The sequence below is a fragment of the Rhinolophus hipposideros genome (genome assembly GCF_964194185.1).
Source record: "Rhinolophus hipposideros genome assembly, chromosome: 10".
In the NCBI taxonomy this organism is placed as follows: Eukaryota; Metazoa; Chordata; class Mammalia; order Chiroptera; family Rhinolophidae; genus Rhinolophus; species Rhinolophus hipposideros.
In genome coordinates, this window is record NC_138056.1 from 13,568,598 (window position 1) to 13,593,830 (window position 25,233).

The following is a 25,233-nucleotide window of genomic DNA, read 5'->3' on the forward strand; positions in this document are numbered from 1 at the left end:
AGCTAAGCTGGGTGGGGGGGGGGTATTATCATTGGTACCCTTAATGAAGGATTTGTTAGGTTTGTTTATTTTAGTTGAACCATGGGAGTATTTACTTATTCATGTCCCTGCTTCTGAAAATATCATCAGATATATGTATTGAAATTTCATGAATTGGCAACAGCTGTTATCTGCAGGCTAAAAGAGGGGAGCCAACTTTTGAATATTTGTGTGTGCTGGGAATTATATGTGTGTTTCGCCATGTAATAGTCATTACGAAACTATAAAGTGGATGGTGGTATCTTTACTGTAAAGAAAAAAAGCTTCCCTTTTTCTTGCCAAAGGTTACATAAATGGTGAATGCAAAGCTGAGTTGGAAAAGGCAGAGTCTTCTGTTTTAAGCTAGTGCTTTTGTCAAACTGTGTTCTTTGAAGGTGCTGAGGGGTGCCTGCGAGAGTTAGGCAGGGCCTTGGTACTACCACTCTGCTTAAACCAGAGCAGCTCAACTTTGATCTATTACGCGTTTTAGTGTTTTCACATAGAAGATTTCATTTGGAAAAAGGATTTACTTCTTAAAGAAGAAAGAAAGAAAGTAAATCTGGAAGACCACTGAGGAATCCGGGAAGAAAATTGGCTAAATTACATAATTGCCAGTCATGAAATTATGTCAAAGTTTGAAGTGACGATGTCACAGCCACATGTGTAGTGCAGTTATTCTGTCCTTAGGGATTAAAAGATAGTGGGGAAGGAGCATGATGAACTCTAAGAGTTAGATTTTTAGCTCTGCCCCTGGGTACCATGTTTCCCCGAAAATAAGACCAGGTCTTATACTGTATTTCCCCCAAAATAAGACTGGATCTTATATTAATTTTTGCTCCAAAAGACGCAGTAGGGCATATTTTCAGGGGATGTCTTATTTTTTTAATGTACAGCAATCTACATTTATTCCATTACAGTCATGTCATCTTCTGGAACATTGTCATAACATACTAAATGTATCTGTCTGGCTGATGATCTTAACTGGGGCGTATTTTCAGGGTAGATCTTATTTTTGAGGAAACACGGTAGCTGTGGGATTTGGGGAAACTTTAAACCTGGTATGGACAAGGACACAATGGAGTGATAATAACACCTATCTTTTGAGAGCAGTAAGGATCAGAAAGAATATGGAAAGTGCCTTGTTCATAGTAGATACCCCAAAAGACCAGCTATTGCTAAGACGGTGATGTTGATGGCAGTTTTTTGGAGTGTATTGACATTTCTCTTCCTAGATAGGGAGGGCTCCTAGAGTAGCTCCCAAATGCCTGAAGAGCTACCGCCATGTCCAAGATAGGCAGTCCTTTACCTCTGTGTGTACCCCTGACGGGCGCTTTGCATGTTTGCTTCTGATAACGTTATCTCTTTAAACTGCAGTTTCAAGTTAGTCTTTAAATTGAGCATGATGATTTATGGATGCGTAATATCATTGATGAAATGAGAAAACTTGAATTTCATGAAGTTCATTTTCATTGGATTTAAAAGAAAGAAGCAGTTGTGGGAAGAAGCCATACAGTGAGTTGAGAGACTTGGGCTTTTGTCTCAGAGCTACCCTTAGTGAGTCTTGTAACAATGACAAGTGAATTTGACTTTTTAAGATCTTACGTTCAAAATGAGGTCGAAGTCACTTTTAATTCTGTACATCCATGATTTGGCCAGAAAGGTTAAAGATGCTTTATTTTCATTGCCAAAATTTCAAAAAATCATGACATCATTTTTGGAGAAAGGAGCCTAATGGTGATTTGAGCTGACGATCTTCTGTTCACACTTACTGAGCATGTGCTGGGCAGTGTTTTGTGTAGAAGGCACTGCAGACCTTTTGCCCAGGGCTCAAGAAGGGAATCTGTGACTTGTAGAATATCAGAGCAGAATTGAAACTAAAAACAATTGTAAGGGGAAGCTAATGTGAGAGATTATCATTTGCTTTTGGGAGGATGGCTGGATTCTTTAAATGCATAGCACTTGGTACTTCCTGGTGGGTGACAGTGGCCACATTACAGTATGGTAGTTAACAGTAACAGTGTGTTGCCGTTGCATTCTCCCCACTAGACTGAAAGTTCTTTGAGGTTGCAGGCTTTTTCTGTTTCATTTGTGTGTGTTTTTCGTCTTTTTGTCTCTGTCACCTACAGTAGGGCCTGGCACAGAGTATAGTCTCCCCCAAACTATGCCATTAATAAATGGGGGGAAAAAAGTTGAATCAAAGTCAGCAGACATATTTAGAAAATGGCTTCTACCTAAATACACTTGTTAAATTTATTGAATCTCTTCTGTTGTTGGCATGTGATCATGTAGAAAAACCTGGTAAAGTGGAAAAGGCACTAGTTTTATAGCTTTGCCTGCCAACGTTACCACTTACTGACTGTTTGATCATGGGCAAGTAATTTCACATGGAGCCAGGTTTGTTTGTAAAATGGGAGTAAGGTAGGAGGGAGCTTTAGAGAGAGTGTATACTGTAAAACATTAGTATTGATAGTGATAGTAGCTATTATTACAAATGGATATTTAAAAAATTATCAATAATACCATTTGCACTTCTGTTTAAAGGAGGAATGTATTTTTGCTGAAGTTTGTTTGCTATGGCTTGGGTATGTGGGGGCATTATCCCCTCTGGCATTTTTCTGCTGAAAACTCATTTAGCATTTCTTCCTCTGGGCCTACAGGACAGTTCCATGGAAGAGTCATAGAAGGGGATAGGATCCTAGAATAGCTGCTGAAGACCTTGTTTTTTTGCAGCTCTCTTTAGAATGCTACTTCTCTGTTACACTCTCTTACTCACTGAATGTGGCTGACTCAGCTTTTGTACCTTATATGGTAAACATTTGTCCCAGTCAGAAAATATTCTACGCCTGCCATCCTGCTGGGTGCTGAAAGATTTTTATTTTTATTTTTTTAGCTCTCTCTGATATAGGAATAATAGGTGAAGAAGGTAGGCTGCAGGGTAATGTGTAGTATATATGATCCTGTTTTGATACAGAAAACAAAAACTTACATGCATGCATGTTTGTATGAGCAGTGAGTTCGTCTGTATATCTCAAGAGGGTGGGAATGGGGCAAGGATTGGAAGGGAGATTGACCAGACTGCCTTACTTGTTATAAGGAGCACACGTTACCTTTTTTTAAATTAAACTTTTGATTTTGAGATAATTGTAGATTTACATGTAGTTCCCATGAAATAATATGTAGAGAGATCCTGTGTGCCCTGTCGTTCCCGTCTCCCCCAATGGTAACATTGAACACATCCATAGCACTGGACCACAACTAGGATATTGCCACTGATGCAGTCAAGATACAAGTCAGGATCCAGAGCATCACCGCAAGGCCCGCTCTCCTGGAGCCCTTTTATATAGACACTCCCACCCCTGAGTCATAATGATGCGACACAGCAGTGGATACATTTGCAATAAAGCTTTGGGCAGAGAATCAAGGGGAAACACCAACAGGGAACGTGGCTTATCTCCCACTCCCCAGTCATATCTGTAATCTCTGGCAACCGCTACCGTGTTTCCCCGAAAAGTAAGACCTGCCCGGAAAATAAGCCCGAGCAGATTTTTCAGGACGACATCCCCTGAACATAAACCCTAATGCATCTTTTGGAGCAAACCTTAATATAAGACCCGGTCTTATTTTCAGGGAAACATGGTAATCTGTCTCTCTTTGTTATTCCAAGAATGTTATGTAAATACATAGAATCATATAGTGCGGAATCTTTTGGGTTGGCCTTTTTCATTCAGGATAATTCCTTGGAGAGTCATCCAGTCGCACATATCAATAGTTCCCTTTTTTTTTTATTTTAAAAGATGTTTCAATTACAGTTGATATTCAATAATAGTTCCTTTCTTTTTAATTGCTGAGGAGTATTCCATGTATCACATGTGGTTTGGATGTGCCACAGTTTAATCATTGAAGAACAGCTGAGTTTTTTTCATTCTTGGCTATTATGAATAAAGCTGCTGTGAACATTTGTGTACACATTTTTGTGTGAATGTAAGTTTAAAAATTTCTCTGGGATAAACGCTCAAAAGTGCAATTGCTGGATCATATGGTTTGTATTGCTTTAAATAATAATAATAAAAACTAATTATATGGTTCGTTTTGAAAGTTCTCAAACCCTACATTCTTGGTGTGCACTCTTGGCAACTTGTTAACCTTGATTTCTGGTGCTTTGCTCTAGCATCAAAGCAATAATGATGTATAGTTTTCCTTGTGTCTTTCATCTGATGATCTGTGTGTATATTACAGATATTAATTAACAAACTACTAGGAGGCAAGTGGTGGTTAGCTATGGTGAAGTTAGCTCCTTTGTAGATAGGTAGGTTGAGGCATGGATGTCATGGAATTTGCCTGAGGGTATAGCATGAGTCACTCAGATTCTTTTGGGTTTATTCATTCTCCTGAACCAACTCTTTATAATTTTGACCTTCTAGGTGTGAAGACGCGAAAAGGGTTTTTTCTATATCTGAGCTTTAATGCCTGTTTTATAGAAGCAGTGGGTATAGTGGTTAGAGCATGCATTTTGGCAACTGATTTGAATCTTCTGTGAGGGCAAATCATTTAATCTCTCTAAGCCTCAGTTTTGTGATTTGTGAAGTGGGGTAATGATAGTACCTATCGTCATAGTGTCATGATGAAAAATAAATAAGATGTTGTGTGAAAAAGAGCTTAGTACTGCCAGGTGTGGAGCAAATGTTCAATGAATACTAGATAAAAATACTGCTTTAAATATGTGTTATAGTCTGTCCTGGTCTTTATCAGTTGGTGGATAATTGGATAAATAATCGGAATTTTTCTGCCATGTACTTATAAGGTTTTAAGATTGCTATTATTTTTGAGATAAGGATACTTTCTTTGAGTGCTGTTTCAAATTTAGTCTTACATGTAATTATTTAAATATAGGAAGTAATGTTGGATTATATTTATTGTAGTATTAGTTTGCATGAAAATGTTTTAAAGTTTCTCCTGGGTTGTTTATGTTTTCTGAGGCTCATATTCATAGAAAAATAGGAAGTGATTCTAAACTATTGGTTTCCTTTTTTTAATCAGCTCCCCCCAAATGCATTATTTTCCGTATTTTCTTTCTAGCAGTTATCAGTACTTGAAAGTATCAATTTTTGTCAGGTAAATAATCACATTAGCTTCTTGAGGGCAGACGTGTTGTTCCCGGCAGTAGCCTTAGTGTCCACAATAGTGCTGAGTGCATAGTAGATGGTCAGTAAACACTGGCTGGCTGGCTGTTGTTGCTTTTGCTTACTTCCCTTCTCCTTAAGTGGGGTGGGGGTGAGGAAATGGAATTGAGCGTCTAGTCAGAACTTAAATGGCTAGGTTCTTCAATCCAGTGGCTTATTTTGATTGGCTGAGAAATGTGATTGGCAAGTTGGAGGGGCATCTGGACCTTTTGCATAAGAGCTCTGCATTTAATAATTTGACTTCTTTCCCTGAAGCCTTGAGGGAAATTTTTCCTTTCCCTATTCTAGTCAGCCAAGAAGCTGACCTGGGCTGACTCTACCATTGGAGAACACTGCACGCAGTATCCGCTGAGCCAAGGACTGCTTGTCAAGCTCCGAGACTATCTGAAGGCAAAGCCTGAATTCAAATCCTGCTCGGGCCACTGACTCATCTTGAGAACCTAGACGAGTTTCTTAACCTCCTCCAGGTTTCGTTATTTGTCTGGTGAGGAATCTCATCTGTCCTGGGCTTGTGAGTGCCTGGTTAATGTTCTCCGAGCTTTTTACAGCCCTATTGCTGTGGCTCCTGGGGTTTCCAAGAACTGTTGGGAACAATGTGGTGCTCCAGGGAGGAGAGTTGGACTCTCTTTTTCCCAGACTGTGTAGAAAACAGAAAGATGTGATCCTTCGTGATTTGGCTCTACTTCAGCCTCCTAGTACTGTTGGTGGATGAAAGGTAACGTTTGTTGCAGAAGTCATTAGGCCTGTTTGCCTGAGGCAGTTGGGGTCAGTTCCCACTTCTGGGGTTAAACTGTTTTTGCCTCTGAGATTTCTTCCATCAAAAGCTACCCTTTTCCTTTGCTTGCTAATAGAAAATCTCTTGCCATTTTTGTGCACTTAAGGGTAGCCTTTCTGGTCTTCTTGGTTTTGTTAATAGCTTGGGACTCAGAACTGGAGCTCCATTTTCTTCTGAGTTCACTGGTTTCCTCCTGTTCTTCCTTGAGTTTTCAGGGGTTCTTGTGTCTTCCACGCACTGTTTCCCCCAGAATAGTTTGCAGGTAAAACGTCATTTCTTTTTCTTCATCCGCCTGAGGTAAGTGGGAGTAAGGAAGATTGTCTGTCTCAGATTTAGGACTTAGGGCTTCCTATTTCTAGATTTGATCACACTTTGCTTTTGAACACGAACTTCCCTGTGTTTTGGGTATTAGGTTGTATCATTGTGAGTTACTTTAGGAAGGCCTAGTGAGCGAAATCTGTAGCAGAAAAGCTGGTGCTCCTTCCTCCCCTTTATAATAACAGTAATTGGAGTTTATTTAGTTTAGGATCGTCAAAGCATTTTGTAAAGTTGTTAGCCTGTTTGTCACATACCCTGTAGAAGTCCTCCTTACTCGGAGTTTATACCAGGGGTGCCAAAAAATAATACAAGATGACATGTATTCATGTTTTGTTACCGGTATATGTTGAGTATTACAATTTTAATACAGTTTTTCCTTTCTTAAAATGTGTATCCATTATTTTTGCACCCTCTGTATATATAAACATTAGAGGTGGCAGTGGATATGAGAACAAAGAGGTTACATTATTTACTTATCTCTTGGTAAATTTGGGCTGACAATCTTTGTACCAGGTACATGACGCATTATCGTCTCTCAGCCTGACGTTCTAGATGGAGACCAGTTGTATTTTAGAGTGTTTGTAATTCTGAACATAAATGCAAGTAGAAGTGCAGGTTCTGTTTATAAGCATTTTATTTCCGGGCCTTGGCTTCTTATACAGGGACTGTGTATAATTTTGGTTGTAGTGGTTTTGATTCTATCCAGTGATTTGCTTTCGATCTGTCAGGTGATGAGAGATACTCTGATTCTGCCTCCTAGCCGCTGTAGAGTCCTTTGCGCTCTCTCAGAACTGTAGGTGCCATACTTCTTTCTGCAAACTCCCGTTTATTGTGTACTCAGGTTACTGTTGCTTCCTAAATTGGCTTTTACTTCAAAAAGTAATGCTCCTGCCTTGAATTTTTGGCAGCCCATCTCTTCTAAGAAATTCCGAGGACATTATTCCTTTAAGGTAAAAAGAGGGTATTATTTTCAGTTCATACATGGAGGAAAACTTGAAATTCAGCAAGAGTGTGATTTGTCCAAGATTATGTAATGACTCAGTGGTGAAAATCAGTCATTGAAGCTTCTTTTTAGTCTTATCTTCACCCATTACATCACATCACATTTATATCTGCATTCTCAAGCTGGAAAAATGTAATATCCCATATTCCCACTCTGGCTCTGGCAATAGATCTACCTCTGAACTTTGTTCCAAATTTGCTGTGTTTTAAATATGAGGATAAGAAAGTCTTGCTGCCATCGCAGAGGTAGGTATTTTTTCAGGTTTTTTCCTCCCTTGTAGTGGTGGCGATGGATTTGCCGTGTGCGCACGGTTGCCCGGCCTCGTGATTAATGACATGTGCATAATGAAAGGACGTTAGGATTAGGTTGGCAGCGGTACAGTGTTCTCGTTGTAGAGATTTTTGACTTGCGGAAACTGAATTTATAACCTTGAACTCATTAACACCACCCCATAACGGACCACATTTTTTTTCCTATCTAGATGTATGAGAGTTTGGGGTTTGTTTTGGATTTTCCTTATAACTGATATAAGTACATATTCTGTTTATTTATTCTATTCTGTGCTAGGCGTTGTGCTAGGTACTGGGCCTCTGACAGACATGGTTTATGCCCTCGTCGAGCTGATAGTCTAATGAGGAAGAAAGAGTCCTAAGAAGGAATTTCACTGTATGAAAACCACCTCTAATGGGTGCTTTTTCCAGTACCGCCACGCATTTCTTCAGCACATTCTATTTGAGTGTCGTCCAGTTTCACTCAGTTCTGATACTACGTACACCTGGAGATAGCGTCAGATCCCGCAGGTTAAAGGGCTCAGTCCCACAGAGCTGTGCCCCCCTCAACTTCAGAGGCCAATGGCAAGTTCAGGTTGTCACCTGTGCTCTGATTGACCCAAGATAGATGGGAGGTTCCCATGACTCCCTCCTTGGGTTCGATTAATTTGCTAGAGCAGATCACAACTCAAACATTTACTTCCCGATTTCCAGTTCATTATAAAGGACCCAGATGAGCAGCCAGATAAAGAAGTACATGGGGCAGGATCCAGAAGGGTCCCAGGCACCGGAGCTTCTGTCCCCATGGGAGTGGGGTGGGTGTATCACCCTCCTGGCTTGAGGATGTGTTTACCAACCCGGAAAGCTCATTAAATCTTGTGGTTCCAGAGTTTTTAGAGCTTAATCTGTAGGTCCCCTCCCACTGTCTCCCCTTCCCAGAGGTCAGTGGCTGGGTCTGAATTCCAACCCTCGAATGTCTTGCTCCTGGTGACCAGTTCCATCCTGAGGCTCTCTAGGGGCACCACCCAAAGTCACCTCGTTGGTATGAAGTCAGAGAAGGCTTGTAATGAACGACCAAAGACACGCCCATACTCAGGAAATTCCAAGGGTTTCAGGGGTTCTGTGCCTGGAACGGGGAAGAAGACCAAATATGCTTTTCTTCTTATAAATCGCTGGATCACACCACCTCAAAATTTGTGGCCCAAACCGTAATGGTTTATTATTTCTCACAATCTTGAATTCCAGGGTTAGGAGTTTGGACAGGGCTCGTCTGGATGGTTGTTCTGCCCTGTGTGGCCTGAGTGGGGTTACTCGTTAGTCCGGTGGCTGAGCTGGGTTAGAGGGTTCCATAGGGTTTCAAGTCAGTATTCTGGCATCTTGATAGTCTTCCCTGTGGCCTCTCTGTCTCCAAGTGGTGTCTTGTATCCAGGGCCTCTCTGCCTGGTTGCTCTCGCCAGCAGGACATCCTGAATTTCTTTTCAGCTTGGTGGTTGGCTTCCGAGAGTGAAAATGGAAGCTGGCCAGGCCTGGAACCTGCACATCATAGCTTCTGCCACATTCTGTGGTCAAAACAAGTCACAAGGTCAGCCCAGATTCAAGGGACGAGAAATATGTTCCAACTCATGATGGGTGGAGCAGCATGGGTGTAGGTGGGGTAGGAAGGAATTGATGGGTACTGTCTTTGGAGAGAATCCAGCACAAGCAGGTAAACTAAGGTAGTTATAGAGACTCCTGATTAGGACCAATTCTGGCCGTGTGGGGACGTCTCTAACACTTGTACCTGCCATGTGGACGAGAAAGGGTCGGCATGCGACTATACACGAAGACTCTTAGGTGTGTTTCGTTTTTGACTAACGGGTCTGCCCGGGTTTGACGTAGCATGCACACTCACACCCTCTGTTAATTATACTTCCCCCGCCCCCATTTGGTGCTTTATCAAATGTAGAGTGATTTCTGGTCAGAGGTTTTGAAGGCCCCTTTTCTCTCAAAAACTATGTAAATGAATTGCAGTAAAGAAGGGACTGAACATTTTTTTCATTTTTCCTCAGCATCATTTTTTAATTTCTTTACCTTCAAGGAAATGAACATTAAAAATATAAAGCAAGCAGATTTCCAGTTGTTATTGTAAGGCAGTGAGCATTGATTGAGGAACTAATACATGTGAGACTAGTATACGAACGAAGCCGGAGAGAAACAGTCTAGGAGGTTTTATTTCTGGTCTTGTTGAGGCTTGTGTCATAATTAAGTATCAAGACTTGGGAGCCAGACTGCCTGAGTTTGAATCCTGAAACTACCACTGACAGTGTGGCTTGTTCTCTTGGGATCTCATGTGCCTTTTGGGTGACTGAGGACTGTAAATGAGTTACTCTATGTAAAGTGCTAAGAACAGTGCCTAGGACACGAGAAGCATATGAAAGTCTTAGTTATTACTGTCTTAACCATTATCGTGTGGTTTTATTTTATTTTTTTAAGTTAACAATAGTAAGATCTTTTTTACGAAGTGATTTGGAGACTGCTGCAGTGGACAGCTTCCTTTTGTCTAGAAGAATTTGTATTAAATTTAATCTGAGTGTTTACAGGATTTTGTGCCCTAAAATTTATTTTTCTTATTGCCATTTTAATTTTAATTCTTCATTAGAGAATGAAATTGTTGATGCTAATACAGTGTTGGGATTAATAAGCAGTGACCCTTTAATCCTTGTGGTAACCTGGTCACGTCCATACTGTCAGTACAGTAGTCCCCTGTTACCCGCACTGTCGCCTTCTGTGGTTTCAGTTACCCATGGGCAACTGCAGTCCAAAAATATTAAATGGAAAATTCCACCTGACTTCATCTCACCACGTCGGCACTGTGTCATCTCTCCAGGTAGGCGTCGTGGCATTTCGCATCATCACAAGACGTGTGAGCACAGTTCAGTAAGATATTTTGAGAGAGAGAGAGAGACCACATTCACGTAACACTGAGTGTATTGTTATAATTAAATTCTATCATTAGTTATTGTTGTTAGTCTCTTGCTGCGCCTAATTTATAAATTAAACTTTATCATAGGTATGTAGGTATAGGAAGAAAAACATATATAGGGTTCGGTACTTTTCCTGGTTTCAGGCATCCCTGGGGGGTCTTGGAACATATCCCTTGCAGATAAGGGGGAATGACTGTAATTACATTTTATAAATGAGGAAACTCAAGTACAGGAGATTAAGTAACTATTCCAGGAAACCAAGAAACCTTCAGGTACCAGGAAAATGACAGAGCCGGGATTCATTCAGGTAATCTGATTTAGGGCCCATATATCACTATACTACCTCTTATTTAGAAATTATGGATAAGAAATAAAACAAAAATTACTTAGAATTTCTCTATCTAGATGTAAGCATACAGTTAGCACTTTGGCACATCCTAGGATATACTTTAGTAGCGTGTGCACAGTAGATAAACAATTCAGGCAATAGCTGAAGTTTTTCTGCTTCCAAGCGTGTGTGCCTTCAGAATGTTAGCTGTTTACAGTTCTCAATTTGTGATGCTTTGCCCCCAAATGCCCTGCCCCTCTCTAAGTTTATTCCGGTCTACAGGAGTCAGACAGGAGCTGTATGGAGGCAGGTATGATTGGGCTCTGGTGCTTGTATTTTGGACTTATTCCCATATCGTGTCGTTTGAAGGGTCCTGAAAAATGCCTGTAGAAAGTCCTATTAATGAAAACAAAGCTGCCAGTTGTAGAACACCCTGTGTGTTTTCATCCATGTGGATTTCTAAAGAGAACTGGACCACTTTTAGGTCTCTAACGAAAGGCCTGACATTTTGTAGTTAATTTTCCAGTTGTTGGGGGAACTTAGGCAAGTGGTCCTAGATTTAGTATTTAAAAGATTTTTTTTTTCTTTTTTTCGAGTTAACCTTGGGTCGAATCCTGTATGTTATAGAATGTAGTTGATTTGACCCTGGTTTTGCCCACATGGGCACAGCCAGGTGGGGAGATGAAGTTCCTCAGGCCTGTGAGGCAGTTGGACTCTGTCTGAAGTCCCTTCCAGGTCTAATAAGCGACACCCCTCAAATGCTGTTGGAAGGGAGGATTTGGAGTCTGAGTTATTAGCCAGGTTGCAAATACAGCTCTAAGTTGTTGGTTGTTTTTAAATTCACTTTACTTATGTACAGGTAGCCCACATCTCACAAATACACTTTATTTTCCTGAGTACTTTTACTTCATTGTCTGGTAACAGCCTTGGAAATGTTTCTTAGAAATCTGCCAGTCTTAGGAATTGTGGCGTCTGGGATCTCCGGAGTGTTAGTTGTCCGAATGGTGAGGGAAACCACAGTGAATCCCACGGAGAACTGACTCCTAATGGTGACCCTAACAGCACCAGTGGTAATGCTCTCCCGCTCTTGTTCTTGGGCCTCGCGACAACCGATGGAACAGATACCTGGACTCCTGTTTTACACAGGGGGAAACTGAATCTCAGAGAGGTTAAGTAACTTGCCCAAAATCATATAGCTGGCAAGTGGAGCAAAACTGCTGGCATAAGATGATACGTTTTCAAGGGGAACCTGTAAATCCAACGTTTAGTTCCCACTGGGCTGTGGCGTACTCTCTAGGTGATTTTTATTAGTAATTGTTAAATATAATGATGTCCTAGAATTAAGCAGAGAAAATCGTTAAAGGTGGTTTATGTTCCCATCTTTTTAGAGTGATGGTCATGTTATAGGGGGTGGGGTGGAAATGGGTAGAATCTTGGCATTTGTGTTTTTTGTGTGTGTGTCCCAGTTGTGGCCTTTTAGTTCTACTTCCATGAGGCATTTAGTGATGAGAATTGCTTCTGGGGGCTGTGTGATGGCATCACAAAGTCTATTCTTGGCACCTTTTGTCTCAGTCTGGTTTAAGGGACAGATTGGGAGACTTGTTTCTTCCTCCTTTTTGAAAAGAAGAATGAAAAACACACTTCACTGGCACTTCCTCCTCAGTGACAGGCCTGTCTGACTTCAGTTTAGCTCCTTTTGTTCTTTACAGAGAACCGAGTAAAATCTCTCCTCAGGTTGCTGTGAGGCGTTTAGCAGACGTCCCTATCCTTTTAAAGAAACAGCAAATATTTTTCTTCAGACAAAAGAAAAACTGCAATTGTTTGTCCCTTTGACTTCTTGCCACCAGTCAGACTTTCTTTTGTTTGAACTTGCAGTGTGTTTGGGTCCCTGGGAATCAATAGACAAGCTCTTTGGTGACCCTGAGCTTTGCTTCTTTAGTTTTCTTGGTAACTGGTATTTATAGCAGCTCTTTCCTCCTTCTGATTCCTGAACGATCTTCAGGTTGCATCACAGTTTTCTGAATCATATGATGTTTGTGACCTATATTTTCTTCTTCCTCTTGAATTACATGAGGTCAGAAAGTCAGATTATTTTTTTTAAGGATTATCCTGCTGCTGTTTTCACCACATGTTACAAGAATATCAATGGTTTAAACGTTTTTCTCTGAAAGTACTTTTATGTTGGACTGTTAGGAAAAGGGACCCTCAAAACTCATTTCTCCTGAAATTCTCTATATTAGGTAAAAGAATTATAGGCTCAAAAAAAAATACAGACTAAGTAAAGGGTTAAGGTGAACTAATGGGAACTGTATTTATTCACCTTTCTGGTTAGTAATTATTCAGCTGTGTGGCAATTTCACTTCCAGACTTTTGGTCCTAAACCATGAGTCGTCAGGGTCACCAAGGAGATTATTTCCTTCCAGTTAGTTCATCCTTAGTTTATTCAGGAGGTTGGCTTGCAGCATGTTGCCATTTTCGGTGTGTACACATTTATATCGTGCACTATTGAGGGAGGAGAGCCATACCACGCAGGAGGGAACCGTGTGCTGTATATGAGTAGGAACTTGCAGTTGTGTCTTTCTGTAGAATCTTACTGACTTTACATTTTAATATTCTAGGGAGAAAACTCTTTTCAGCACAGGCTGTAAATATTTTTCCTTCTGTCTGTATTAGATTGCATTTAGTTGTATACTTTTTAGATTGCAGCCTTTCATGAAATGTAAAGAGCCAATTTGTTGTTTGACTTTTTACAACAAGCATTTATTACTTAAATTTAAAAAGTGAAAAGAACCCTGCCTTTTCTAATTACTAAATCACCTGCAGTCTCACCACCCAAAGAAAACCATGGTTAGTATTTTTTATATTTCTTTTGTATCATTATTCTCCCAGATCTTTTTTTAAAACAAAATTGGGATCATACTTTGTATATAATTTTGTATTCTGCTTATTTCACTTAACATGCATTTTTCACATCATTACTTTAAAAATACAATATTAGTAGGTAATACATTTCAAAAATAAAAATGACATAAAACAAAGACACAGAAGTCTTGCTTTCATCTTTGTCTTCATTCACCTGTCCAATTCAGTCCTTAATAAGTGACTGCTCATTTCTCCTCTTATTCAGAAGGTAGCTTTACTGTATATTTTGTTCTGTACCTTGCTTTTTCCCCTTCTTAACAATGTGTCTTGGGGATCTCTTGTTGTCAGTACCCAGAGAATCTTCCTTACATAGATTAGTCGTCAGTCCCCTTTAAATAGATAATTGAGTTGTCCCCAGTTTTTGCTATTACAAATAATTATGACAGAAGTAGTAATTACCCTACAGCATTTACCCTGCTTCAGTTATTAATGGAAAGTTCTTTCCAGAAGAATGTCAGCTAGTAAATGTAGAAATCATTATGAAATTAGAAAATCAACATTTTTCAGCGCCCCAAATGAAGCAATTGAAGAAAGAAGCCCCGGTGACTGCTAAACCATTAAGCAGAAGGTTGGGGAGGAACAGGATATTCACGTGGTGCAGAATGTTAGCCGTGGATTGCTAACTGTAAAGAGGGAAATAATAGACTTTCATAAAGAGAGCTCTTCCTGGCTGGTACACGCTCAGCCGAATGATGGCGTTTTGCCAAGCGATCCCGGAAGTTGCCAAGTCCCGCAAAGTGGGGCAGCCTGAGAATGTGCCCCCTGATGTTCTGCATCACCTCTCGTTAGGTCTAATCATGGTTTAGACCTACCCGTCTGTTTATAGGAAACACAAGGGACAGAGAGGCAAGCTAATGGCACTGTGGAGAAACAAGCAGGCAGAACCAGAACGTGAGCTACTCTGCCGGCCAATTGTCCTGGTCTTTTTAGAAAGCTTGTGTTGTAAATAAATAAATAAATAAATAAATAAATAAACAAAACCAACCAACCCCAAACTTGAAGGCCATTCTAGAATAGAAAAGACTGAAGAGCATAACATCCAAATTCATTGCTTGAGCTTGACTGAGTTCCGGAATTTTTGTTTTTCAAGCCAACTATTGGACATTTTTTTGGACAGTTGCGGCAATTTGAGGACTGGGTATTAGCTGATAATTGGTGTGGTAGTGGTATTGTGCTTATGAAGCCAAATGTCTTTATTCCTAGGAGATACATAGTGGGGTCTGTAGGGCTAGAATGTCTTGATGCCTCCTGAAATGGTTCAGAAAAAAATAAAACAACCCATATATAGCCATATGTCTATTCATGGAGGTAAAGCACATTTGACAACATATTAACAATTCTTGAGTCTGAGTGGCGAATAGTGTGTGTTTCTTCTGCTATTTTTAAAACTGTTCTGTAAATTTGAAGTTTTTCACAATAGAGTTGAAGGAACAGTCCTGCAATGAACAACATTTCCATAACGTATTCTTTTGAAATGCCATTTTATTGGGCTGAATACTCTGTTCTATAGGGAAGTCACAAGTCTTTCATAGTTTCACATGTGTATATTTTGCTGCTAGTTCATATTTTAGTAGAATTTTTGTTTATTTTGTGATAATTTTATCAAAAAAGGCTTGTGGTGGATGAGAATTTCTTTTCCTCTTTCCTCCCCGACTCTGAAACTTTAGTGGAGAAGAGAAAAGGAGAGTGAGAAAGGTACTCCAAAGTAGTCCTTATGCACCTGCTTTTAGGTAGGAGATAGAATGGAAGCTGCTGTAAGAACCGTCCCTCAAGTAATAGCCATTTAAAATTGGTTACCTGTCCTGTAGTTTGGAGGCTGCCCAAGTGAGGAGGGGTACCAGCAACTAGGGAAGCAGCATGGCATAGAAAGGGGGGACTGGTGTTGTGTTGTGTTTTTGATAGGTCTTTAGACCTTTTTATTAGTAGCAAAACTTCTTCCTGCCTGATAATGACAGAATAACTGCTTTAGAGAATGATCTATTCTTTAGGTCTGAAGCTGAGCTATGGAGGATATGAGAGGAATTTGATGAAATATTTTTGGAAGAAAAGTCTTAGGAGAAGGGTCTTTTCTGAGAAAGTGTCATTAAATATGGAAAGAATACTTTCTCCTCTTTGAGCTAGACTCGCATTTGCAGTGGGAAGCTTCTCTGATTGCGCAATACATGTTTTTTGACATTACTGTCTATATCTTAGATTTCCATGAAGACAACTTACAAGGACCTGAATGGCCTCATTTTAGCTGCTTTAGAGTGCAGAGCGACTGCTTGCTCCTTCTCTTCCCGTGCCTGGTGTGCCAGTGGCTGCTGAGCGCCATGAAGGTTGTTCCAGAGAAGAATGCTGTCAGGATACTCTGGGGGCGAGAACGGGGCACGCAGGCCTTTGGAGCACAGCGGCTTCTGCAGGAGCTGGTGGAAGATAAAACCCGGTGGATGAAATGGGAGGGCAAGGTAAGAAAAATGGTTATCTTTGGCATAGCGTTTATAGGGGTGACAGTAGAATGGGGCCTTAGATTGAGTTGATGGAATGGAATTGAGGTATAACTTATTTTGTGTAGGAGAATTGATATACGATCTAACTTAGGCAGTTGTTATTATTTACAAGTTGGGAAGAATTTATGGGCTACAAATATCCTTTTCTTTAGAGTTAGACATTTTTCCTCAAGATAATTTAGATTTATGTCTCTCAATTTGTAGCTTGATCATTATGTCCAGTTTTTAAGCTTACACTGTGAATGCTGATCCAGAATGGTTCATGTGCTTTTGAGATAGAGTGGGCCATAGTTTATAAATAATGATTTTAACTTTTTTTTCTGTTTGTTTCCCAGAGAGTAGAACTGCCGGATAGTCCACGTTCTACCTTCTTACTGGCCTTCAGCCCAGACAGGTACCTAGTACTTATCTCTAACTGAACCTAAGACATGTGACAGCATTGCTTTCTGTGTATTTGGCCTAGCTTGATCTTTCAAGTCAAACCCCTAAAGGCTCTTTGAAACACTGTATGAACAGAGCTTTGGCAATGTGTCAGAAAGGGAAATAAAGTAGATGACCAGTGCTCACCATAAAAACATAAAGGGAATTAGCAAAGGGAAATATGAACATCGAGGATCAAAACTTGGAAAGTTTCTCAATAACCATCCTTTGCCTGTGCGCTATAAGCCACCAATGGTATGATAGGAAAACTATTCTCTGGAGGGGATACGTGTCATTAAGGGACAGTGTGGAGAATCCAAAAGCTTTTAAAGAGCAGAATATTTCTGTTGTTTGTAGGGCCCAAGGTGTAGTTGTTTTCATTCTTGGATGGGGATAGTACCAATTTTCTATGTTGTCCAAAGCTGATAAAAATGTGTGATCCTCCCACATGCTTCACATTCACTTCCTACTCTGATTCCCTAGGACTCTGTTGGCCTCCACCCATGTGAACCATAATATATATATTACGGAGGTGAAGACTGGCAAGTGTGTTCATTCTCTGATCGGACACCGTCGCACTCCATGGTGTGTCACTTTTCATCCCACCATCTCAGGCCTTATTGCTTCAGGATGCCTAGATGGGGAGGTTAGGATTTGGGATTTACACGTAAGTATTTTCTTTGTATTCTACACACAGACTTGTTTACCATTGGGTTCTTAAGTCTGGAGGAGAGACTAGCCAGGTCCTTAGGACTATGTATGAGGAAGTGGTAGTTGCTGCCCACTTAATTGATGGGCAGCCTCACCCCGAGTCCTCCGTTCTCTGATGAACGCCCCATGTGACTATTCTTTTGTCTGCCTACTGTGGCGGAGGACAGGAGGCTCTAAGTTCCTGATGGATTTTTGTTGTCTTAGAGCAAGGCTTGTACTGTACTCGGTCACGGTTGTCAAAGCAGAGTGCTCCTTGCCCTGGGGACTGGCCAGTGAGTTGTGTGCACCATGTCGTGTGCCAGGATCCAGGCTTCAGAAACAGGAGCAACGCTGATGCTCATTGCTTGTAAATTGTGGCTGACCCGGAGAACCGAGCTGACAGTGACATTTTCCTGATAAATTGGTGATACTGCCCGATCACTGGTTTGCTGCAGTGTTTTACAGGGGACATATTTAAAGTAGGCGCTACAGTGGTCATTTTACCTTAAAGGGACCTTTCTTGAAATTGACATCCCATTTTGGTGGCAGCTTATAACCTGAGACTGGGATTTGGCTCATTCGTAGGGCGGCAGTGAAAGTTGGTTCACAGACAGCAACAATGCCATTGCATCTCTGGCTTTCCACCCTACGGCCCAGCTCCTACTGATTGCCACTGCCAACGAGATCCACTTCTGGGACTGGAGTCGACGGGAACCGTTTGCTGTGGTGAAGACAGCTAGCGAGATGGAACGGGTCCGGTGAGTACTGTTCCCACGAGTGACGGCTGGCATAGGATCAACATGGCAGAGCATTTATAGTCACTGTCACCTCGGGACAGATCGTGCTCCCTGCTCGGGGCAGGTTGTCATCCTGATGGCTCCTCCTTTTGAAGCAGCTGGCCAGTCAGTTGGAAAGCAGTTCATTTTGTTCATTTTGGTGGATCATTGTTTGCCTCCTCTTCCAGTCTCTGTGGACTGGACTCATTAGAACCCTTTTCACGTTCGGAGCTATCTGGGTTTAGGATAGTGCCCTTTTTTTGGGAAGTGAAAGGTGTTCAGGTGATAGATAGCTTGAGGAGTAATTGCTCATCCGTGGTTATCTGTGTTTATCAAACTTTAAGACGTACCGTGTTTCCCCGAAAATAAGACCTAGCTGGACAATCAGCCCTAATGCATCTTTTGGAGCAAAAATTAATGTAAGACCTGGTCTTATATTATATATTATATTAATTATACATATTATATTAATTATATATATTATATTATATCATATTATATTATATTATACCCGGTTGTATATTACAATAAAATAAGACCGGGTCTTACATTAATTTTTGCTCCAAAAGGTGCATTAGAGATGATTGTTAGGCTAGGCCTTTTTTTGGGGGAAACACGGTAAGTGTGCTTCAAATCTGCCCATTGGTATTTGTTTAGCTCTCAAGATCAAAACACACATTGCTTGAATTAAAGTTGATGCATTGTTTTCTTTTGGTTCTCTTGGTATTGTAGTTGGGTATAAGCGAATTTTCTGGTCTCAGCTCTGTTACTTGATGCTGAGACTGTTTATTATCACCAGAACTCATGCCTCTTGGCAGTGTAGCTGCTATGTGAGGGAAGAACTGAACTTGTTGCCCAGTATGGGAGCAGTTTATGCTTTACTGTTACGATGAGCTTTGAGATACGAGCAAGTGTGTTTAATGTAGCTGCTTCCTGGGATGGAAGCCTAGGTGTTGTTTTGAAATTATTTTTGTGATACACATTGCCTTATTCTGGCAAGTGTGAGGAGGTCACAAGTATTGAGCCTTATTATTTTAATCTGTTTGAAAGTTTTGGAAATCTCTAGCTTGAAGAGGATACCTGGGTAATCCCAAATTACCAGTAATGAGTGCTATAAATTTGAACACAGGTTTCCTCTTGTCCGTTAACATAATGTCTCTCTGTGTGTCTGTTTCGTCTTCTGTTTTCAGTTTGGTGAGATTTGATCCTCTTGGACACTACTTACTCACAGCCATTGTTAACCCTTCTAATCAGCAGGTAAGTTAGTCAGCAGTTCCAACTCCATCTCAACTGTGTGTTCTTTTCTAAACTAGTGCTCTAATTTTGATTATATTGGACTTCATTTTTCAGTGCCCAAGTGTTTCTTTGCAGTCAAGATTCAAAAGTAGCTTCAGGCTGTGTATTCAAAGTTACAGCCACAGTCTTGACAGGGGAGTCAGTTCAGAAACCCCCGAGTGATTGCCCCATTAGAAGTAACCAGGCAGTGATGGATAGTTGTCATTCATGTGCCTCTGGCTGGTTAACGTTTTGCTTCCCCTCACTGCCTCTGTTTCATGGAGATGCTTTTTGTAAGAGAATTGGTTCGCCAGATGTACTCATTCAAAAATGTGGTTAATCGGAAGTGAATAATTTATTGCCATATGATGATTCTGAATCTGCAGCCAGTCAGGTCTCAGTGCTTCAGGGGTGGAGGTAATTGTCTATCTATGAAAGTTGTTTTCCTTGGATGATCATCAGTAGTTTCTCTTGATTTACCTGGAGGTTCTGCCTAACTGCCTGGCTCTCCCCCTGCCCCACCTTGGTCCACGTTGCAGGGTGATGATGAACCAGAGATCCCCATAGACGGAACAGAATTATCCCACTACCGTCAGCGTGCCCTCCTGCAATCACAGCCAGTTCGCCGGACGCCTCTCCTCCACAATTTCCTGCACATGCTGTCCTCCCGCTCCTCTGGCATCCAGGTGGGAGAGCAAAGCACAGTGCAAGATTCTGCTACCCCCTCACCCCCACCGCCTCCCCCTCAACCCTCCACGGAACGCCCCAGGACTTCCGCTTACATCAGGCTCCGACAGCGGGTCAGTTACCCCACAGCTGAGTGCTGCCAGCACCTCGGGATCCTGTGCCTTTGCAGCCGCTGCTCTGGCACTCGAGTTCCTTCCCTCTTGCCACACCAGGACAGTGTCCCCCCTGCTTCTGCCAGGGCTACTACCCCTTCCTTTTCTTTTGTGCAGACCGAGCCCTTCCACCCCCCGGAGCAGGCCTCGTCAGCGCAGCAGGACCAGGGCCTCCTGACCCGGCCGTCTGCCTTCAGTACAGTCCAGAGCAGCACTGCCGGCAACACGCTCCGCAACCTCAGCCTGGGGCCCACTCGCCGCTCTCTGGGAGGCCCGTTGTCTAGCCATCCTTCTCGGTATCACCGAGAAATAGCTCCCGGGCTGACGGGGTCTGAGTGGACCCGGACGGTGCTCAGTCTGAACTCCCGCTCTGAGGCGGACTCCATGCCTCCTCCCAGGACCAGTGCCTCTTCGGTGAGTTTGCTGTCTGTGCTGAGACAGCAGGAAGGTGGCTCTCAAGCATCTGTGTACACTTCAGCTACAGAAGGGAGGGGTTTTCCAGCTCCAGGGTTGGCCGCTGAGTCAGATGGAGGGAACGGCTCCAGCCAGAACAACTCAGGCAGCATTCGCCATGAGCTTCAGTGTGACCTGAGACGCTTCTTTTTGGAATATGACCGGCTTCAGGAGCTGGACCAGAGCCTGAACGGGGAAGCCCCCCAGACCCAACAGGCCCAGGAAATGCTCAACAATAACATTGAATCTGAGAGGCCAGGCCCCTCCCACCAACCCACCCCACACAGCAGTGAGAACAACTCCAACCTGTCCCGGGGCCACCTGAATCGCTGCCGTGCTTGCCACAACCTCCTCACCTTCAACAATGATACTCTGCGCTGGGAAAGAACCACACCTAACTTCTCCTCTGGCGAGGCCAGCTCCTCCTGGCAGGTCCCCAGTACCTTTGAGGGCTTGCCATCGAGTGGCAGCCAGTTGCCACCTCTCGAGCGGACTGAGGGCCAGTCGCCCAGCTCCAGCAGGCTGGAGTTGAGCAGCTCTGCTAGTCCGCAGGAGGAGAGGACTGTGGGGGTGGCCTTCAACCAGGAGACAGGCCACTGGGAAAGGATTTACACCCCGTCCAGCAGATCTGGGAGTGTCTCACAGGAGGCCTTACACCAGGACATGCCTGAGGAAAGCTCTGAGGAAGACTCCCTCAGGAGGTAAGCAGCTGCTTTCCTGTCTGCTCTTGATCCCTCACTTTTCTCCTTATATCTCTTCCTTCAGGCCTGTAGATGTTGTGGCTGGATCTGGAGTGTCTGGGACCCACGCATTTGGTTCGGCTCTCCCTAGCTTCCATTGCCTCTTCTTGGAAAATCTTGCTGCGGTGGCAGCCAGAGGATAGGGCCTAGCAGTGTGAGTCAGTTGGCTCTGCTGGCTCCTTCTCTGCTTAAGCTCCTCTGACCTTCAGCCTTGCAGGAGAGAGTAGACTAAGTTAGAGAGGGGTGAGGAGGTAGAACCGCTGACTTCCTCTGCCCTGCTTGTGACCTCCTTGAAGGATTGTATGTTCAGGACTAGTTATTGTGAAATAAGAAAATGTCCCAGGGGGCCTAGAAATTAGTAGTAAAAGAGAACCCTGCTTGGGACAGATTAGTGTCTTGGCTCTTTTTGTGTCGCTTTGTGTTCACCTTTTAAATCTTATCTTTTGGAACATTGCAACTTGACAAAGAAAAAAAGAAAATAATACACGTGTCAAGGAAAGTTCATATTTTTTTAGAGATATGTATTTTTTGGACAGCAAGTTAGTTGCTTACTTTTGGAGTAGATCTTCTGGATGGACATTCACCCCGGGGTGGGGAAGAAGAATTCATAGAAGGAAGGCCTCTTCGTACTTGGCATTCCAGGCAACTCTTTCATGGAAGAAACAGAGTGGGTGTCGCCAGTCGCCCACCACATGTTCCATGTATGCCTGTGTGCGCATCTATATTTATTAGGGACTTCTTTCTGTAATTCTGTAAAGGTCAAATCTAGCGTAATCACCAACTCCCAGAATATGCTTGTTGGATCCAAACAGCATATTGCTCTGCATTATATCCTGTGTTGAAGTAACTGCAATTTCTTTGACATAAGCTTCTAGCAAGGGAGAGAATATGAATTTTGCACATAATGTACTTGTTATTTTGGGAGGAGGCTTTAGAAAGTTACCCAGTTAATAAGTATTTGTTGAGTGGTTACAGTTGTTCCAGAACTGTGCTAGGTACTGAGGGGTGCACCAAAGGAGTAAATACCTGGCCTTTGCCCACGGGGTGTACACAGTGTTATTGTAGAAGCAAGACTTACTTATGTAGATGCCTGACTGCTTCATTGTGTGGTACTGAGATTAAATGTAGTATAATTTCGGGTAAAGGGAAGTATCATCAAAGAAGGCTTTACAAAATCAAGTCTTGAAAGATGGGTGGGTTTAGAGAGGGAAAGAGCTATTTCCTTTGGGGGAATAGCACGTATTAAGGGAGGAAAGAGCATGGTGTATGCAAGATAGCAAGTAGGTGGTTACTAAGGGCAGTTGCCAAGGTGAACAGAGGGGAACTTGGTTGGATGTGAAAGATAAAGCAATAGAGGTTGTTACTAGATCAGTTCTGAATTAACATCTAAATTCCTGGCGTTGGAATATTTTGCCCTACATCTGGAGCCCGGGACTTTGTTCTTCCTCTTTGTCAGGAATGGTGAGAAGGTAGCAAGTACAGTGCCTGACATATAATAGACATTCTAGAAGTTTATTAAAGACAGCCATAAAAGGACTGTCTTCAATTACTGCTCTCACAGCCTATCAGTACCTGATTCCTTAGCACCAGTGGGCTTCTGCTCAGCCTCTGTCCATCCTGTTCTAGCAGGACCGCTTCATTGTTGTTCTGAGTAATGCCCGAGTCGTTTGAAGTACACTCTGCCGTTTGATAATAGAGATACCAGCTGCTGAGGGCCTACTATGTGTTAGGTACTGTGTTCTTGCTTTGCATTAATTATTTCTAATTCCCACAACGTCTCTGTGCAAGGCAGGTATTAAGTTTCCCATCTTGCAGTTGAAGAAGGGGAGGCTTGGGGACGTTGAGTATCTTGTTAAAGGTCCCATAGTAGGTCAGCGAGTGGGGATTTGAACTCTGGTCTGCATGACTAAAGATTTTTCCGAGCTGTCTTCCATGGTATATTCCTAACGAGATAACCTCATTTTTAGGTATACCGTTTTTATTTATTTTTCTTTTATTTTAACTTTTTGTTATGGAAATGTTCAAACATAAAAATGAAGTGAAAAGTATAATAAATGAACTCTCGTATACTTATCACATGATTTCAAAACTTATCAATACTTGGCCGGCCTTCTTTTGTTTGTATCCCCTACCCAATCCTCCCACCAAGACATCATATAATTTTGTCTGGAAAAACTCCAATATGTTTCTCTGGAGAAATGCTGTCCTAAAATAAAACTTTCTACAATCACGGAATGTTCTGTATTTGTGCAGAATATGTTGCCTTACATCTGGAGCCTCTACTGTAGCCACTGTCACATGTGGCTGTTGAGCGTTGGAAATGTGGCTAGTGTGATCTGAGGAACTACATTTAATAAATTTTAATTTAAATAGCCACGTGTGACTAAAATATTAATCATCACTTCTTCATAAAAAAAGCTATTTAAAATCCAGAAACTATTAAGGACACCAAAAATTTTTATAGACAAAAATACTGTGGTTTAAATAAAGTTCTAGCATTTAAAAATGTATGTTGTAGAAAATGAAGTCCTTTGTCATTTTGCTGTAAACATTTTTACATATATGCTTTTTATTTTAAAATATACAAATACATGGTTATCATTGTAAAATTGTGTATTAATACAGTAGTTACATTATTTATGGAGTCACTTATTTTTTTATTAAATTTATTGAGGTGACTGGTTAGTAAAATTACACAGGTTTCAAGAGTACATTTCTATAATGCATCGTTTGTTGGGTTGGCGCAAAAGTAATTGCGGTTTTTGCAATTGTTTTTAACCTTTTAAACTGCAATTACTTTTGCACCAACCTGATATATATCACATTGTGTGCTCACCGCCCAGCGTATGGAGTTACTTTTACATGAGTCAGGAGGGCTGACATTTTACTCAAAAATGAGGTATATTGTAAAATATTCTAAGTGTACGCCCACCCTTCAAAGAGGGGCCACCACTTCCTCATACATTGATTGGCTGCGTTCTAGTGTAAATCACTGATACAAACAGGTGCTAAATCAGCAAGTTCTGCCTTCTAAAGGAGCCGACATTCTCTAGCTGATGAGCCGGCCCTTCCTGGGATTTCCCCAGCAGGTGTCAGTGTTGGGCTGCTGCTGCCACTAGGCCCGACTGGAGGGAAAAAGGGGGTTCTTACTGTGTCTACATCTACTCGAAGGGAGAGGGTTTCTTCTTTCGCCTCGTAGTGGGAGAGAGACTAAGAAGGCATGTTTTGATCCTTGGTGCTGCTCATATAACGAATAGTGTTTGCAGATACTGAGAATTCAGCAGCAGTGTGTATGTCAGGGTAGGTCTGTGTTGCCCGTGGTAACAAGTACACAGTTTGTCTCCTTTTGCTTGTGGGCAGTGGAGGGCAAGCTTTCTGTGTAGTCTGACTCCAGTTTATAACTTGGGTGGCCGGCCCTTTGCTTCACCACAAGAAACTTCTTTTTAGGTCTGGTCGCCCAGGGTCTAGGACAAGATTGGGGAGTCCCTGTGGCCTTAAAAGGCTGGTATTAGGAAAAAGAAAACTGTTTAAATGGCATCTTAAAACTGGAGAAAGCCTAGAGCTTAAGAATGCAGCTGCTTTTTTTATAGATGAGAAAACTTAGATGCAGAGACAGGAAAAAACTTGAAAGAGCTGCTTGTAGCAAAGGTGGGATTCGAGTCCCTGGGTCCTAAAGAGGACGCTTTTTCTTCCACTTCACTTGAAATGAGTGCTTTCGGACAGAAGTTCTCTCCATCAAAGCTTCGTTTGCTCCTGTAGATCGTTACCTGAGGGG

At 42.0% G+C, this 25,233-nt stretch overlaps 1 protein-coding gene across 7 annotated transcripts in view; it reads left to right on the forward strand.

Moving 5' to 3' along the window:
- The window catches only part of AMBRA1 (autophagy and beclin 1 regulator 1), a 157,484-nt gene that overhangs the window by 10,007 nt on the left and 122,244 nt on the right, over window positions 1–25,233 (forward strand). For 5 of the 7 annotated variants that reach the window (XM_081065105.1, XM_081065104.1, XM_081065106.1 and 2 more), the window contains exons 2-8: window positions 15,970–16,223; window positions 16,601–16,659; window positions 17,169–17,352; window positions 17,961–18,133; window positions 19,342–19,408; window positions 19,966–20,112; window positions 20,383–21,419. In XM_081065105.1, coding sequence (XP_080921231.1) covers window positions 16,089–16,223; window positions 16,601–16,659; window positions 17,169–17,352; window positions 17,961–18,133; window positions 19,342–19,408; window positions 19,966–20,112; window positions 20,383–21,419 — 1,802 coding nt within the window. In that variant the 5' untranslated portion in view covers window positions 15,970–16,088. Of the gene's footprint in view, window positions 1–15,969; window positions 16,224–16,600; window positions 16,660–17,168; window positions 17,353–17,960; window positions 18,134–19,341; window positions 19,409–19,965; window positions 21,420–25,233 lie in introns of all 7 variants that reach the window. The other 2 variants (XM_081065101.1, XM_081065100.1) reach the window with 1 other exon arrangement.